Source organism: Solanum dulcamara, chromosome 11 (assembly GCF_947179165.1).
Source record: "Solanum dulcamara chromosome 11, daSolDulc1.2, whole genome shotgun sequence".
Classification (NCBI taxonomy): Eukaryota; Viridiplantae; Streptophyta; class Magnoliopsida; order Solanales; family Solanaceae; genus Solanum; species Solanum dulcamara.
The window spans coordinates 40,411,647-40,427,462 of NC_077247.1; the positions used below are offsets into that span (position 1 = coordinate 40,411,647).

General features: G+C 36.3%; 2 protein-coding genes across 3 annotated transcripts; both read left to right on the plus strand.

The window, feature by feature from the left end:
- The first annotated feature begins 1,419 nt into the window (after positions 1-1,419).
- LOC129873554 (coilin-like) lies at positions 1,420-10,705 on the plus strand. Of its 2 annotated transcripts, none has more exons than XM_055948667.1 (12): positions 1,420-1,745; positions 2,288-2,352; positions 2,482-2,763; positions 2,858-3,049; positions 3,767-3,836; positions 7,935-8,033; positions 8,162-8,251; positions 8,333-8,398; positions 8,479-8,608; positions 8,831-8,862; positions 9,842-9,998; positions 10,256-10,705. In XM_055948667.1, the coding sequence occupies exons 1-12, from the start codon at positions 1,551-1,553 to the stop codon at positions 10,432-10,434; spliced, it is 1,557 nt and encodes a 518-aa protein (XP_055804642.1). In that variant the 5' UTR covers positions 1,420-1,550; the 3' UTR covers positions 10,435-10,705. The 2 variants fall into 2 exon arrangements, with proteins under 2 accessions (XP_055804642.1, XP_055804643.1); XM_055948668.1 differs by having other exon boundaries at positions 8,171-8,251.
- Positions 10,706-11,365: 660 nt separating this feature from the next.
- LOC129874973 (microtubule-destabilizing protein 60-like) lies at positions 11,366-14,976 on the plus strand. The gene is made up of 8 exons (XM_055950383.1): positions 11,366-12,551; positions 12,809-12,860; positions 12,941-13,033; positions 13,429-13,548; positions 13,846-13,944; positions 14,266-14,325; positions 14,417-14,511; positions 14,599-14,976. Exons 1-8 carry the CDS (start codon positions 11,596-11,598, stop codon positions 14,732-14,734), a joined length of 1,611 nt encoding a protein of 536 aa, XP_055806358.1. The 5' UTR covers positions 11,366-11,595; the 3' UTR covers positions 14,735-14,976.
- Positions 14,977-15,816: the final 840 nt, after the last annotated feature.

A 15,816-nucleotide genomic window follows, 5' to 3' on the forward strand; every position in this document is an offset into this window, starting at 1 on the left:
TCTATTTTAAAAAGAAAGACTTTTTTTTTTTGTAATACTTTAAATTCAGCTTTCCACCTAACATATTAAAGACACAAAATTTAAGTGTAATTGTCAGCATATTCATCTTTATTGTTGCACACTCTATCAAATGACAAGAAAATGTCATAAATAGTCTCTCAACTATAGAAATAGGTCTAAAATAATTCTTTAACTATGTATTTATCAGATTTAGTCCTTTAAATATTCAAAAACTTATTAGGTTTGGTCTCATAACTATGCACTTACAAATTTTAGTCCCTTAACTATACCTTACTGGTTTTAATCCTTTAAGTATTTAGAAATTTATCAGGTTTGGTCTTTGTCCTTTTTTTGTACAAATAGTTTAGGTTTATATTAAAAAACTCAGTCTTCCTAGAATTAAATTTTAAATCTATTTTTTCAGTTGTTTCTCTCTCCCAACTTATTTTTCTTCAAATTACTCTTATGAAAAGAATAATAACCTTAACAATTCAAAATAAAATTAATGAAGAAAGAAGATATCATTAAGTCCTAATTTTATTCAATGGAGAATAAAATGAATCATATTATTCTTGCTAATGACTTGAATATGCTATCTTTCCTTCTTTAACGGTTGACGGTTCATAATCAACGCGATTTTTTTTTTCATACGAAAGAAAACTAAAAGATTTGATCTTATTACTCAAATTTTTCTACATAAAATAAAACAAACAGAATAATAAAATTGATCTATTTCAAAATTTTTTAAAAATCATTTTTTTTGCAAATCTATCATTTATATAAATTTCAACTTCTGAAAAATTAAACAAGTTCCCTTCAATAAAATCGTTGAAGTACTAGATTTAGAATTAAAACACATGAGAAAAGAACTTTTAGTTTTATTCTCATTGAAAAAAAATTATTTCTATTATTTATAAATAAATCTCTCCCATATCTAACGGATAATATTTTTTTTTATAATAAATTTTAGCATATTCAAATCATTATTAATAATAATAATATGCTTCATTTTATCCTTCATTGAATAAAGTTATGACTTATATTTTTTTCTTGTGAATTTTATTTCGAATCGATGCGGTTAGAGTTTTTTTTCATAAGAGTATTTTAGAAAAAAAGTAGCGGGGAGAGAGAAACAACTGAAAAAATAGATTAAGATTTTAATTTCACTGATGCATGAATTTCATTAATATAAACTTAAGTTATTTATATAAAATATGGACATAAATCAAACATGATAAGTTTTTAAATAGTTAAAGGATTAAAATTGTTAAATGTATAGTTAGGGGAGTAAAATTGATACGTGTATAATTAAAGGGCCAAATTTGATAAATTTTTAAATAATTAAATAATTAAATCTGGTAAATATATAATTAAGAAAACATTTTAGACCAGCTTTCTAAGCTACAAGGGAGTATTTATTACATTTTCTCGCCAAATGACACTGATACGTTGTTGTTGAAGCCAAATAAGCACACTTTACTTAGGCCACAGGGGGAATTTGATGCCGGAATCCCAAAACCTGCAAGTGTGTAACCGGAGAAAGCTTATTTATGGAGCGCGTAAGGCTTCGATTGACGTTTGAGGACCCGCACATTCTCAGTGACTTACAGAAATCAGAGGGTTTGAAGCGTAGTTGGTTTCTTCTCAAACCCCAATTGCTACACAAAACTATCGCTGATCTCTCCGCTCATATTCTCCGCACTTTTCAACTCCAGAACTCTTGTCCTCATGGCCTTCTCCTCTCTGTATGTTCTCTAACTTCAATGTTGGGTTGATTTTAGTTGATTCCTGTTTGCTACTTTATGATTTGTTGGATTCAGTATTTTGTCCTAGTCGAAATAGAGAAGTTTGCTGAGTAGCTACTGTTAGAAAAATAGGAAACATAATCGAAGAAGAAATGACTCTGTCCGTATACATATTAGGAAAAATACAATCACTTTCATACAATGAAGACCATGTTTATACCTGCAAATTTTTCTAAGCTACTTCGAAAGAGTCCTTGTATTTATAGAACTTAAAGAGACGACTTTTGAGAATAGTATGTTTTTTTACATAGACATGTGTGTTCAAATTTGAGACCTCTGTATATTACAAACAATCTAATAGCTACATCCTTCAACTAGTTGCTAATTTTTCTTACCGAGTCTTAGGCAGATGGAGAAATCATTGGTACATTGTTGATTGAACCTGGAGATAGAAACTTTATCTGGTTGCTCTGTTGCTGCAAATTAACATTTCTATGACACTTCATTGTTAAGTGGCTCACCTTCCTGTCATTTACATGCAGATGGACGGTTTTCTCTTGCCCCATTTCGAATCAACTTGTATCTTGAAGGATAAATGTATAGTCAGGTTTGCTAAATTGCAGCTTTGTCGTCTAACTTTTTTTTTATTTAAAATTGTGCTTATTATTGTTATTATTATTACTATTGTTTCTATTCATAAAGATTATATTCTCAAAAGTCAAAACTCATATGTTAGTGTGAAGAAGAAAGGAGGTGTTTTAGCCATTGAAGGAAATGATGCGCCAAATATAGCTGAGAATATCAGAATTGTTGAGAAGCAACCTGTAAACACGGGACATTTACCGTTGGCGAATAAGGAGTTTGAAAATGAATCTGGAGGTTATGAGAGTGAAGATGAGTCTGAAGATGAGGAAGGGGCAGATCCAGCAAAACTTACAAGTTCACATCTGGAAAATTCTTTGGGTTGTAATGTGATCTCCGAGAAAAGGAAGGCACCAGAAATACTTCCTAGCTCAAAGTAATTTCTTGACTACTTGTTTGGTGATTCTGATTTGCCCATACATTGGTTTGTAAGGCTCACAATTGACTTCTTCAATCTTTTATCTTCACAGGAAGAAGAAACATTGTTCTGAAGTTGCTGAGAAGGTTGATGAGCAGACCAAGAAATCTCAACAAGGTCTGACATGCAAGACGAGTCTTTGCAAGCAAAAGAAGGTAGCTGATCCGGATAGCAAAGATGTGGATAATATCAAAGGAAGTGCTGAAAATAGCAAGGTTAATGACGGTATTTCGGGCATGAAGAAGTACGACTATTGGAAGCTGCAATCTCATTCTTTGCATGATTACAGTTTATTTTAGGTTATTATTGCTTTATTTGGCAAGTTTCTCCCCATTTTCTTGGTATATTGCTTTAAAAGCCTTACTGTGGTCATTACTTAGAGGGTACATTCCTTCCCGCAGTACCACTTAGTTGAGAGTTTATTCCTTGCCACTTCTACCATTTTAGCATCAATAACAAAATTGAAGGTGTTGCTAGTCTCCATTTTGATGAGTGTTTCCTTGCTCATGTATTTTCTTTGATTGTTTTGTGTATCATTTAAGTGTTGCTCACCCCTTGTACGGAGTATGGATTTTGGTGTTTGAACGTGAAGTCCAAATTAATAGGAACTAATACAACATTAGAGCCGTGTTGCATGAGAGGCTGAATACCCCATCTTTCCTTGTCGGGCATCTTGTAAGTTGCCCAAGTTTATCTTTGTCCATCTTCTGCTGGTGAAAATCTTGAATTTATCTTCTTCATAATAATTCCAAGTAATTTGTCCCTAATCTGATATTTGTTTGCGGTGGCTTGACAAGTTCAATCTTGTTGATGAAAACTGCAAGATCTAGGAGAATTTATATTTAAAGTTACTTCTCTTGTGACGACTTAGGCATTTCCAAGTGCATCCTGTTCTGTTTTTATGCAGTCAGAGATGTCCAATATCTTGGTAGCTACTGAACATTTTTTCCGTTTTCTATAGAAATAACGAGTTTCAAGAGAAGGGTGTGGAGAATGTAGAGGCAACCATCAAGCCTGAGAGAGTTAAAAAGGTTCATTTCTACAACTTTTCTCATACATTTTTGTGAGAAATTGGCAACAAATAATCCTAGAATTGGTGTAGCTATTTCAGAAAATTGTAATTGTGAAGATTAATACTGCATCTGCACTGTATTAGAAGTGTTACTTGAAGTGGCATTTGTTCTTGTCACAAAGTCACCTGGCACGATCAGATGCTATAGTGCATTATCAGATCTGCTGGCTAGTGTAGTTTTTTTGGTGAAGTAAATGGTTTCATTGATGGCATCAAGAAGATGCAAAATTACAAAAGATATTGTATCCAAATATAAAACTGAGGTAGCTCCATAGCAAAAGCAGTCTACTCTGGAATCAGGGAGCTAACAGAGCAAAAAGTTGTCATGAGAATCTACAGGGAACAAATTGTGCCAGCTAGACAGAAACATTAAGCCCCTAGACTTTATAGAGTGATTGGAGTTGATGCACCATCAAAATGTCTCCTATTTCTTTCTGTCCACAAATCCCAAAAATTGCTTGCAGGGATCATTCTCCAAATCTTCATGATGGCTCTATCAACTTTCCATGCGCTCCAACTTTCAAAGGCTTCCTTAGTATTCCCAACTAGTCCAAAAATAGAGAAGACCATGCTCCATAAATCTGTAGCAACTATGCAGTGTAGAAACAAATGATTGTTGGTCTCTATACTATTATGACACATGTAGCATCTTATAATAATTTGTAGTTTTCTTTTCCTTAAGTTCTCATGTGTGAGGCTTGCTTCCTGTAGTGCAATCCAACAAAAACATATGATTTTAGGGGGTAATTCGGTTCTCCAGATTAGCGTCCATGGCCAGCTCTGCAGAATCACATTCTGTTAGACTAATGAGGAGTAACCTGCTTCGACAGAATAGCTCCCTTCCTTAGAGCTTCCTCACTTCAACTGGTTCACATTTTTGGGCATTCACTGGACAGATTTCCAGTCTTGACAAGAGGCTCAGCAGATCTTTGAATTCCCAATCTTGGAAATTCCTTCTGAGTAGGATGTTCCAAGCATTGTTTTCTCTATATCGGAATATGGTAGAGGTAGGATCACATGAGATTCGGTAGAGGCTTGGGTAATCCTCCTTTAGCAAACTATTCTCAAGCCACTTTTCCTCCCAAAATTTGATGCGTGCCCTAGTGCCAGGTACCAAGTATGTGTCCTGATTGAATTCATCCCAGAGTTTGCATGTGTTTCCAAGGTCCAACTCCATATGGAGCTTTGGAAAGCATAATAATGACTATGAATTCCATTCTTGGCTTTGATTATCTCTTTCCATAGTGGTTGTCCTTCTTGTGCATTTCTCCATAGCCATTTCTGATTTCACTAGTAAGCTCTTTTTGTGTGTAGCCACATCTTTGATACCCAGGCCACCCTGTAGCTTAGGCATAGTGAATTTAGACCACTTTATCAGGTGGAATTTGTGACCATTGTTTCCCTCCCACAAGAAGTCCCTTCTGATTTTGTCCAATTGCTTTAGGACCTTATTTGGAATAAGGAATGATGACATCAGGTATGTTGGGATGCTATCTAGTGTACTATTGGTAAGTGTGAGCCTTCCACCCATTGAAATATACTGCAACTCCCATGAGGCTTGTTTCCTTTCAAACCTTTCAATTACTCCATTCCAGGAGTCCACAACTTTGAATTTTGCACCTTGTGGTAGCCCCAAATAGGAAGTTGGGAAGGATCCAGTGTTACAACAAAGGATTTCTGCTACCTCTCCTAGGTCGGGCACCTCATTAACAGGATATGAGACTTTTGAGCATGTTGATGTGTAGTCCTGATGGAGCCTCAAAAAGGAGCCAAAAAAATGAGCAGAGTGATGTTCAGGTAGAGAAACTGATTAGTGTCAGCCCCGCAGAATAATAGTGTATCATCGGCATACAGTAGGTGGGATATTGACTGAATTCCCTGGACTTCTTCCCACATAAATCCATTAAGCCAGTGCAGTTGCTTGGATCCAACAGTCTGCTAAGACCGTCCATGGAAGTATGAAGAGAAATGGTGATGGTGGATCACCTTTCCTTAGGTCTTTCTGAGGAGAGAAGAATCCCACTGGTCTCCTGTTGATGAGAACGGAGTATTTCACTGTCATGATGCTGAATTTGATCCATCTGATCCACTTCTCTCCAAATCCCATTTTTCTTAGCAAAGCAATGAGATTATGACCAATTCAGTTGGTCGAAAGCTTTCTCAATGTCTAGTACACAAATTATTCCTGGTTCTCCACTTTTTAGCTTCCAATCCAGTACTTCATTAGCAATGAGTGCAGCATCAGTGATCTGGCTATTTTTTATGAAGGCATTCTGATGGTTAGAGACTAGTTTCCCCATGACTGTTTTGAGTCTTTCAGCAAGGACTTTGGCTGCAATTTTGTGTATTCTGCCAATTAGACTAATTAGCCTGTGATCTCTTAGTTCAGTTGCTCCTTTCTTTTAGGAGCTAGAGCTATGAAAGATGCATTTGTCCACCTAATCATGTGGCAATGTTGATGAAAGTGATTGAGGGCATTCATTATGTCAACTTTGATAAACTCCCAAGCCTTCTGATAGAATGCCATAGCATACCCATCAGGGCCAGGGGCGTTGTCGGGAGCACATGATTTGATCATAAGTCGGTAATTAATCCTCTGTAAAAGCCATTTCGGGGATAGTTTTCTGCTTTTCTGAAATGCTTGCTAAACCCCCAAAATCTGGACTTGGTCTCCAGTTTTCATGCTCTATGTTTAAGTTCTCATAGAACTTCAGGATTTCCCTTTTGATAGAGTCTGTATCTTCAATTGCATCACCTGCTCTGAGCTCGTCAATACAGTTGCTCCTCCTGTGAGAATTGGCCATCTTCTGGAAGTACTTTTTGTTCCTGTCTCCTTCTTTCAACCACAAACATCTTGACTTTTGCCTCCATGAGGTTTCCACAGCTTTGACCAGGTGCTGATATTGCAGTTTTAGAGCCAGTAGCCTAGCCCTCTCTGTTGAGGAAGGGGGGTCTGGTTTCTATCACCTGTTCCAACGCAGGGAGTTCAACTAGAATGCTCCCAGTTTGGTTTCTACCTTGCCATAGACCTCTTTATTCCAGTTTGTGATGTCCCTTTTGAGATTCTCCAGCTTTTGGACAGTTATGAAGTCAGGACTACCATTAATTGCGGTACTTTGCCACCATTTCTTTGCTTTATCAAGGAAGCCCTCAGCCTTTAGCCATATGTTTTCGAATTTAAAATAAGAATGGCCTGTCTCCCAATCACCACTCTCTAGCATCAAAGGTCTGTGACTTGATAAAACCATTGGGAGAGCTGCCTGCTTAATTAAGTTAAAGCTATCATTCCATTCAGACGAGAACAAGATTCTATCAATTCTGGAGGCTCGTATGTGTGCTTCACCTCTGGACCAAGTGAAAGTGGCATCCTGTAATGGCAGATCAATCAAAACCAGATCTTGGATCAAGGCTGAGAAATCAGTTTCAAAAAAGATTAACACTGAGAAATCTCTCATGGCTTTTGTTCTCTTTGTACAATGTAGCCTCTCGTTTTCATATCTGCATACTTTAAATTTACCCCCAAGACCCATGGTCCATAATTCCCTTATACCTGCTATTTCATGCCATGATATTTCTCTCTCAGGATTGGTGTGCGGGCCATATACCCCAGTGAAGCACCAGCTAGCATCCTCTTGAAGGGATTCTAGCATGCATGAGATAGAATAAGAGCCTTGGTGGATATCTGTGCATTGCCATTGTCGCTTGTCCCACAGCACTATAATCCCTCCCCTTGTGCCACTGGGTTTTAACTCTGCCCAATCAGCCCACCTATTGCCCCATATATGATGAATAAGTGCAATTGACCAGTCTTCTACTTTCGTCTCCTTTAAACATGTTATGTCAGACTTCCATTTGTGAATCAGAGATTTGAATTTAGCTTCTTGAGGGGGAAGTTTGTAGGGGTATTTCACAAGTAATATTCTCTTACTCAGATGACCAGTTAGCTGTGTTAAAACTAGTTCCCTTTAAATATCACTGTTAATCATATTTTTCAATTTTCCTGTGGAAGATTTGCCTAAAGATCTTGTAGTGCTCAGGTGTTGATTCTTTCTCTCAGGGACCGAGTAGAAGTGCCCGGAAACAATATGCAAAAAGACAATGGTTGCGAGAAATGGTCAAAATTTATAAGAATGCAGCTTCTGAAGCAGAGGGACTTGTAAGTTAATTATAAGATGTAGATATTTGCCTCTCTTTTTAGTTCTCACAAAAATTATAAGATGTGCCAACTATTGTTTCCATGGTATGTTATATTTGTGTGGAAAATTTTTGCTGCGAAACTGGAAGGAATTGCAGGCTAATGGTGGAAGAAGAGCTCGTAACTTGCATTCAAAGTGGCATGTTAATGGTGAGACTGATGGCAGACCAAAAGGACGTGTGAGTAGTGAGATACCGAGAAGTACTTCTTGCTTTTGCTTCTGATTCATGTATCGAAAACTTATATAATAGACTTTGCAGAGGAATTGGAAGCAGCAACAAAACAAAACTGAATATCAAGAGGTGATTGGCCAACCAAAAGGACTTGTGAGTAATCAGACTTGAACAAATACTTTAATTCTTCTGCATAGTCTCATTTCTTTGACAAAGTAGTGTGTCACCTGTAGCTGCACTGGAAGAAATCGCGGGAAGAAGATAAGGGTAGAGATACAAACAGACAAGAGCAGGCGAATGAAAAAAGCACCTTATGTGGAAAACCAGGACAACACAGTGATATGGAGGATGAAATTGTTCCAGGTTGTTAGTTTTTTTATGATTCAGCTATCCTCCACTTTTCAGGGGGGAGGGGTTTTAGATGCTATTCTGCTTCCTACCAGTTTTAAAAATATTAATTTGGGTTAACTGTTTCTTTCACCATGGTTTCAGTCTTGCATTTTTTAATATGGAAGAACTCTGGTTATCAATAAAAATAAAAATATGGAAGAACTCTAGAGTCTGAAAATCTTTTGGTTAATGCAGATCAAGCTTTGCAGCAGGATCAAGTGCAAGAGGTAAGTTCGGCTATAGTTTGTATTATGACGTTCTTGCGATTAATTTCTCTTGAATTTCTATATAAAATTCAAAGGAAGAGTTTTAGGTACCAAAGTAGAGTTAAGTGTAAAATTTGTCTAGAATATCATTTTGAGATTTGCATCAACCTTAACAATTAGAGATGCTAATATAAGGAGAAAACAGATATGGAATACAGTATCTTTATGCATTATATGTGGGCTATTTGGTTAGAAAGCAATAAAAGATGTTTTGAAAGAAAAAAAAAACGTCGACTCTCTTACATGAAGGACAGATGATTAGCTTTAAGTTGCACCATAAAAGAATCGATGTGTGGAGAAGAATCCTCATTGAAGTTGGTCATAAATGACATGTAAGAAGACTCCTGTATTTAGAAGTTTATGCCACATGACCTAAAAAAGTTAGGATTAAATTTGGAAATCAACTATATTTGTTATCTCCAGTTTTTTCTTGCAAAGTCACATCGAGATAACTCCATTTTGTTAGGAAGATGGATGACTGGAGTTGCTTGAGCTGAGTGAAATTGAATTTACATCCTGTCTTAGTGGATGTCACTAATTGGGAATTTTGAACCCAAATTTGAGGAAGTTTAGTTAATTACAGTTCAGTGCCATTTTTATGTTCAATGAAGTCCAGAAGTTTCTCTTTAGTACAGGACATGTGTCATTTCTTGAAATCGCTACAGTGGATTGTTGTATATCCTGATTCTATAAAGTGTATCAGTGCAGTCTCAGATAGAGATACAATTGAATGAAAAAGTTATTGTAATTCTTATTTCTCTTTAATTCCTCTTTCTTCTAGTTTATGGCGTTTCCCAGTTGGAAATCGCTACAGTGGATTTCTCTGTGTCGTGTTTTGAACTTTAGTTATTAATAGTTAGACATGCAACTTCTGATTGTAATGCTAATTGCAGAGGTCTTCTTGCAGTAACTTGGAATAATAAACTGCATCTTCTTGCAGATAACTTTTCCATCAGTTCTTGAAGTTCACCTTGTCAAAAATGGTACTTCAGACTCTGTAGCAGGACTTTCTGGTGAGCCCAGTGAAGGTACTGCTACAAACAAATCAAATCCAATGCTTAATGCTGCTGTGAAGAAAACTAATGGCCCAGCTATAGGTAATTATCATTGTTATTGCACTGGCTATGTAGTGGAGTTAGTTGGAGGAGACTTCACTAGATCAAAGTTACTTTTCCTTTCCGTTTGAGTCATTATAATTTGACTGTTTGTGGAAATGAACCATGGAAAACAAACTTATTCTGTTCATAAAGTTGTGAGACGATGTTTTCTGTTAACTCCTTGATGATTAGTTATTATTGTATTATGAATTCACTGGGTATTGAATTTCATAACTAGGTTTTAATGATGTTTGCAGAAAATGGAGTAAACCTCTGGGAACAACACAGTGAGACCATAAAGGCGGAGAAGGAACAATTACATAAAGAAAGTAGCTGGGGTACGTGGAGCTCTGTGAAGAAGAGCTCATGGTCAGAGAGAGCCTTGAGAGGCATTGCTCGTGGTCCTACAATGGCCTTTCGAAGATATAAAAGATGAAATATGAGATGAAGCAGAATTTGTAGATATTGTTCTTTACTCTCAAAACATTAGCTGAATGAGGAGGACTCCGTTAGGTTGGTATCAGGGGTAAGTTTGTTGCTTTCAGTAACAGCAAGTTAGTGGTCTTAATGCATTCGCCAAAACTTGTTTACCTTTTGTTGTACTGTACTGCAACTCTGCAGAGTGTCTACTCAAAATTGGTTTGAGCTTTTAGTGTAAAATTCTAGCCTATATGTGCTTTAAGCATGGTTTCCTATTCTTTCTTTTATCATTGTTATGTACTTCCTCCAGGTAAAAGGAAAGTAGATGTGATGGTCAGTTGGGTAGCAAACTAATCAAACAGTAAGGGAATTCAAGAACAAGGAATATACTAGAAAAGAACAAATAAATCCTAGACACACAAAACACAAAAAAGATTGAACTTTTAAATCTTTTGCAACTCTTGTGGAGTTCCTCTAAAGTCTTTAACGCATCACCCATTAAAAGACCTTCCCAATATGCCGTAGAATTATACGCACTCAACTCAATAACCGTAAAACCCAAATATTTTTTATTTGAGGTCGATGCGTACAATTAAAGTAATGATATATTTGAAAATAAAAACATTTGTTTTTTCAAAATATGAATTGAAAGTATTTAATTGGAACACTTTTTTGAAATTAAGATGTTTAAATATAACATGACTTCGTTCGAGCATCTAAATGAAATATTCTAACAAGTTTAAAGTTTTGACCATTATTAAACCTTAGATAAACTTTAATTACTTAACAATGATTAATTATTACTAATACTCCATATAAGTTTATCATAATTTGTATCTCTTAAAATTAAATTATTTTTGTTTTGGGACAAACTACCAAGTGGTAATTTATGTGGCGAGAGATCAACCTTCCCAATATAAGTTAAATTTAACGGTCCAATTTGCAAACTGATTATTATGATCTAAAAAAGCGAATCCAATGTTTGTTTTAAAAAAAATCCAAAAAAAAAACTAGCCGTTACAAAGCCAGGAGCGTCTAAAGCTCAACGTGTACTTCTTTTTCTCGTCGATTGATGAATGCAAGAATCAGAAAACCCTAGCCAATCAGCAATACCACAAAACCCTAACTCCGATCAACTTTCCGGTGACAATCACATTGCTTTTCCCCAGTGGCTTTGATGGATTCCAACTGCAAATCCACTAGGCTTACGCCTAAGAAATGCTCCAAGAATTCCGAAAATTTGAACCCCAATGTCGAAAACAGTCCGAGTTTTTCAAAATCTTGTAAATCACCGTTGATGGCTAAATCGGCTATGAAAACCCAAAAGTCAGTTTCTAGAAACCCTAACACAAGTCAATTGGCTTCCCCTTCACCCAAAAACAAGATTCGTCAGAGGAAGTTTGTAATCGCCAAGAAGAAGAAGTCTAATAGAGACGATATGAACTCGTCAATGGTTTGTAAGTGTAATAAGGTTGGTTCTGAGAAAAAGAAGTGTCTTTGTGTTGCTTACGAGACTCTTAGGGCTTCTCAAGAAGAGTTCTTCAAGAATCGTGGTGGAAATGAACAGGAGGAGGAGGGTGAACTAGAGAAGTTGGATCGCGATGACGAGGTCATGATTTCGAACATTCAGATTGCTACTGGGTGTCTTGGTGATTCGCCTGTCAGGCACAACCAGGAGGTAACAATTCCTGTTTCAATTTCCGAGGGTGAATTAGTTGAATTGGGTGATTGTTGTGTAACAGATGAATTGGCGGAAAAGTCAAAGGAAGGCGTGAGTTCGGGTGGAACGAGTGTTGTTGGGACTATAAAGAGGGGGAGGGAGAAGTTGTTGGAAGAAGCAAGACAAAGTGTACCTGATCCTGGTTCTGGGAAAGTGTTGAATCTTGTTAAGGCTTTTGAGAAGCTTCTCTCAACACCCAAAAAAAATGAGTGCGAGGAGAAAGCAGAAAAAGATGAAAAGGAAGAAAATTCTAGCAAGGGACAACAATGGGCATTGTCTGGTTTACAACCCTCCAAGATTCATGAGACACAGGTATCTTCGTCTTCGTTTTGTCCACCGGATTTTTTCCTCACCTCCGAGAGTTTAGGCTTGGATTCGCATCGTGCCTCCTCATTGGATAGCAACCATGGATGGTTAGTACTCGAAACACCATTGATTGGATTCCTTTTCTGTTTCACTTTCCAATATTATAAGGATTCATTATAAATCAACTAGTTTTAAGCTGATTGTCAACCTATTTCAACCCTGATTTGTCTGAGCTTGTATATGGTGGATTCATGTAGTAGGGCCTTATTTGTTTATGATGGAATGTAACTTTTGCTTGCTTGAGTTGTTCTTTTGTCCCTCATTTATGTGCTGAAGATATTTTCTTTATTTTTGCTATTTGAAGCTTCAGTATTTCAAGCAGGACTTCGGGTGGTGGTCAAAGAAGCAGACGCAATGTAAGAATTTATTTTATCTATCACCTTTAGATATTTTCGTGTTGATCTCTATTCACTTACTTTCATTCTTAATGCTGCAGAGTGCTGAATCATCAGGCACATTTCCTAGGAGAAGCTGGAAGAGAAGGCATCTCAAAGCAACCTCCCAGAAGCCCTTCAAGCTTAGAACTGAGGTTTGTGAGTTCTGTGTTTGGTTGCTCTAGCATTACCTAATTGGTTGCTTCTAGTAAAAATATGACCAAATATGCAGTTGCATTATATCTGGTTGAGATGTGTTATTGCCACAAATAGTGATTTATACAGACTGGATTCTGAAAGATGGACTGAATTCTGTTGCTACAAGAAAATCAGAATATTGATCTTTAATTCCCGTTGTTGTTGATATTCATAATGGCCACTGTTCCCTGATCACTAGGTGGTTTTTATTTGTGTAGTTTCCTATTCATTGAGTCCACCAATTAATTGTGTCCTTTCATTGTTGAACCTTTCCAATATAAGATGTCATGTTAAATCCAATTAATCATTTCCCAATTACTTGAGGAGTTGCTTAGATTGGCTATTGCTGCAGGAAAGGGGAAAAGGCAAGGAGGAAGAATTTATTAAGAAAGTGCAACAAATGGTGGAGGAAGAGGAGAAACAGAGGATACCAATTGCACAAGGCCTTCCATGGACAACAGACGAGCCAGAGGTAGCGTAAGATTTTCACTGCAGTCATTTCTAACCACGAAGTACTTGCTATGTGAATGCATTCATCTACAAGATTATCTTGTTTTAACTATGCCTGGAACTTAAAAGGGAATGCATCTTGTTGATCTAATATTTTGGCGACTGGAGTTTTCTGAACCATAAAAAAAGAGAAATTAAAGTTAAAAGTTATAGGAAGTTCATGTTACTACCTCTCTCACTATGCTCAAATCTTTTGCACTTTGGATTATACGTCAGCGAATGAAAAGAGAACTGAATTACTCTGCTTTCAACTGTTCAGTGTTTGTCAAAGCCTCCGGTAAAAGAGATCACAAGGCCGGTTGATCTGGTGCTGCACAGTGACATTAGGGCTGTTGAACGTTTTGAGTTTGACCATCAGGTAAACTTTGCTTCTTGTTTATTAACATTGGTCATTCATTAACCTAGATTAATTCTTCATGAAAGGTAGCTTTCATTTCGTGCAAAATGCTGCTATGAATATCATCTCAATTTTTGTTTTCGTCAAGAATGTTTCATATGAAACACGTAAATGTATGTCTGTGTAAAGAGATTCTCAAAGAAAGTGCACCAATAAGAGGACCCAAGCAAACTTTTCCATTGAAATGCTTGCATGTGTACAGAAATAACCAAAACGAGTGCATTTGTATCAGAAATGCTTGCATGTGTACAGAAATAACCAAAACGAGTGCATTTGTATCAGGTAGCAGAAAAACTGAGCTATATTGAACAATACAAAATGGAAAGAGAGAGACTACAGAAGGTAAGCCAAGCAAATTTTTTGGGATGAAATACATGTATGCAATTTTGCTCTTCCATTCTTATTTATATCTTTTATTATTTACCTTCTCTAGATGGCTGAGGAGGAAGAAATTAGGAGGCTGAGAAAGGAACTTGTTCCGAAAGCTCAACCAATGCCCTACTTTGACAAGCCTTTCATTCCTAGAAGGTACGTAACAAGTTTCCAACTTTACTTTTATGTACAAGCTTTAGATGAGCATTATTTCTAAATAGGAAATTTGGTGGTCTGCATTAGGTCCGTGAAAAATCCTACCATGCCAAGAGAGCCAAAGTTCCATTTACCTCAACGCAAGAAGATCAAGTCCTGCACGTCTTTGAATGATATGTACATACACAACAAGAACGAATGGGGATGCAGCGATGACCTGTGAGAGACAGTCCTGCATTTGGATTTGCATCACCCCAATTGATATTCTTTTATTCAATGGTGTATATGAGCAATAGTTTTTTCTTAATCGTCTCAATGTTGATAAAGGAAAAGAAACCGTGATTTTGGCTCAATAATATGCCATCTCTATTGGCACAATCCGTGCACTTGTGTGATTATGCTTTTGAATGAAAACATTTTGATTGACCCATTTTTCGGTTGAAATGATCATTGTACTTACTCTTCCCCGTTGCTTGTCATTTTATTGCCAACCTTTTTTATATGTAACTTAGGCAGCAACCGTGATCACCGTTGATCACAACCTCCACTGGAATACCATGATACTGGGCAAGAAGAATTGGTTTAGTTGATCAGATCAGATGAAATAAATTCTTGGCTCTAACCTTGGTTTGTTTTTATTTTGTGTGTGGGGAATTTGCATTATAATTCCTTAAGTATTGACAAATTCTGATTATGTTCCTTCCAATATATGGTCAAGTACATGTAACCATTTAACCTTTAATTAATAAAACAATGCACTTTTGATCCTTTATCTAGTAAATCGTTACCAATTTAACGAATTATAAACTGTTAAAATATTTAATTACTCATTTGTGTTATATTAAATTTGTATTCTAAAATTTGCGGGTACCATATTTTCTTTATAAACAGACCCAAAACACATATTTTATTAATTTACCCTCAGAGGGATAAATAAAACAGGCTGTTACTCCTTTTTGTATGTTGTAAACACCTAGTGTTGATAGAAAATAGTTTAACTAGAGATATGCACAATTGAAAATGACATGAGAGTTTTGTCGATTGATAGGTAGAATGACAATTGTACTAAAGTTACGTAATTTAGCAAGATAGGTAAAAAGAATAATGACGAGCTATATTGGTATAATAGAACTTGCAACAAATCGAATAACCCATGAATGTTTTATCAATCCGACATGACTTGTGAACAATTTAACATGATAGATAGAATGACAATTGTACTAAATTTATATTTCGCGAAAAAACTTATGAACAAGAAATTTTTTATCAATCTAACATGACTCGTAAACAATACAACAAAGATAA

Excerpts from the sequence above, each read along its gene's own strand:
- LOC129873554 (XM_055948667.1), top strand. The coding sequence starts at position 1,551 with ATGGAGCGCGTAAGGCTTCGATTGACGTTTGAGGACCCGCACATTCTC. Across the intron at positions 1,746-2,287 it reads CTCATGGCCTTCTCCTCTCT|ATGGACGGTTTTCTCTTGCC; the intron begins GTATGTTCTCTA and ends ATTTACATGCAG. Across the intron at positions 2,353-2,481 it reads AAGGATAAATGTATAGTCAG|TGTGAAGAAGAAAGGAGGTG; the intron begins GTTTGCTAAATT and ends CTCATATGTTAG.
- LOC129874973 (XM_055950383.1), top strand. The coding sequence starts at position 11,596 with ATGGATTCCAACTGCAAATCCACTAGGCTTACGCCTAAGAAATGCTCC. Across the intron at positions 12,552-12,808 it reads TTGGATAGCAACCATGGATG|CTTCAGTATTTCAAGCAGGA; the intron begins GTTAGTACTCGA and ends TGCTATTTGAAG. Across the intron at positions 14,512-14,598 it reads AAGCCTTTCATTCCTAGAAG|GTCCGTGAAAAATCCTACCA; the intron begins GTACGTAACAAG and ends GGTCTGCATTAG.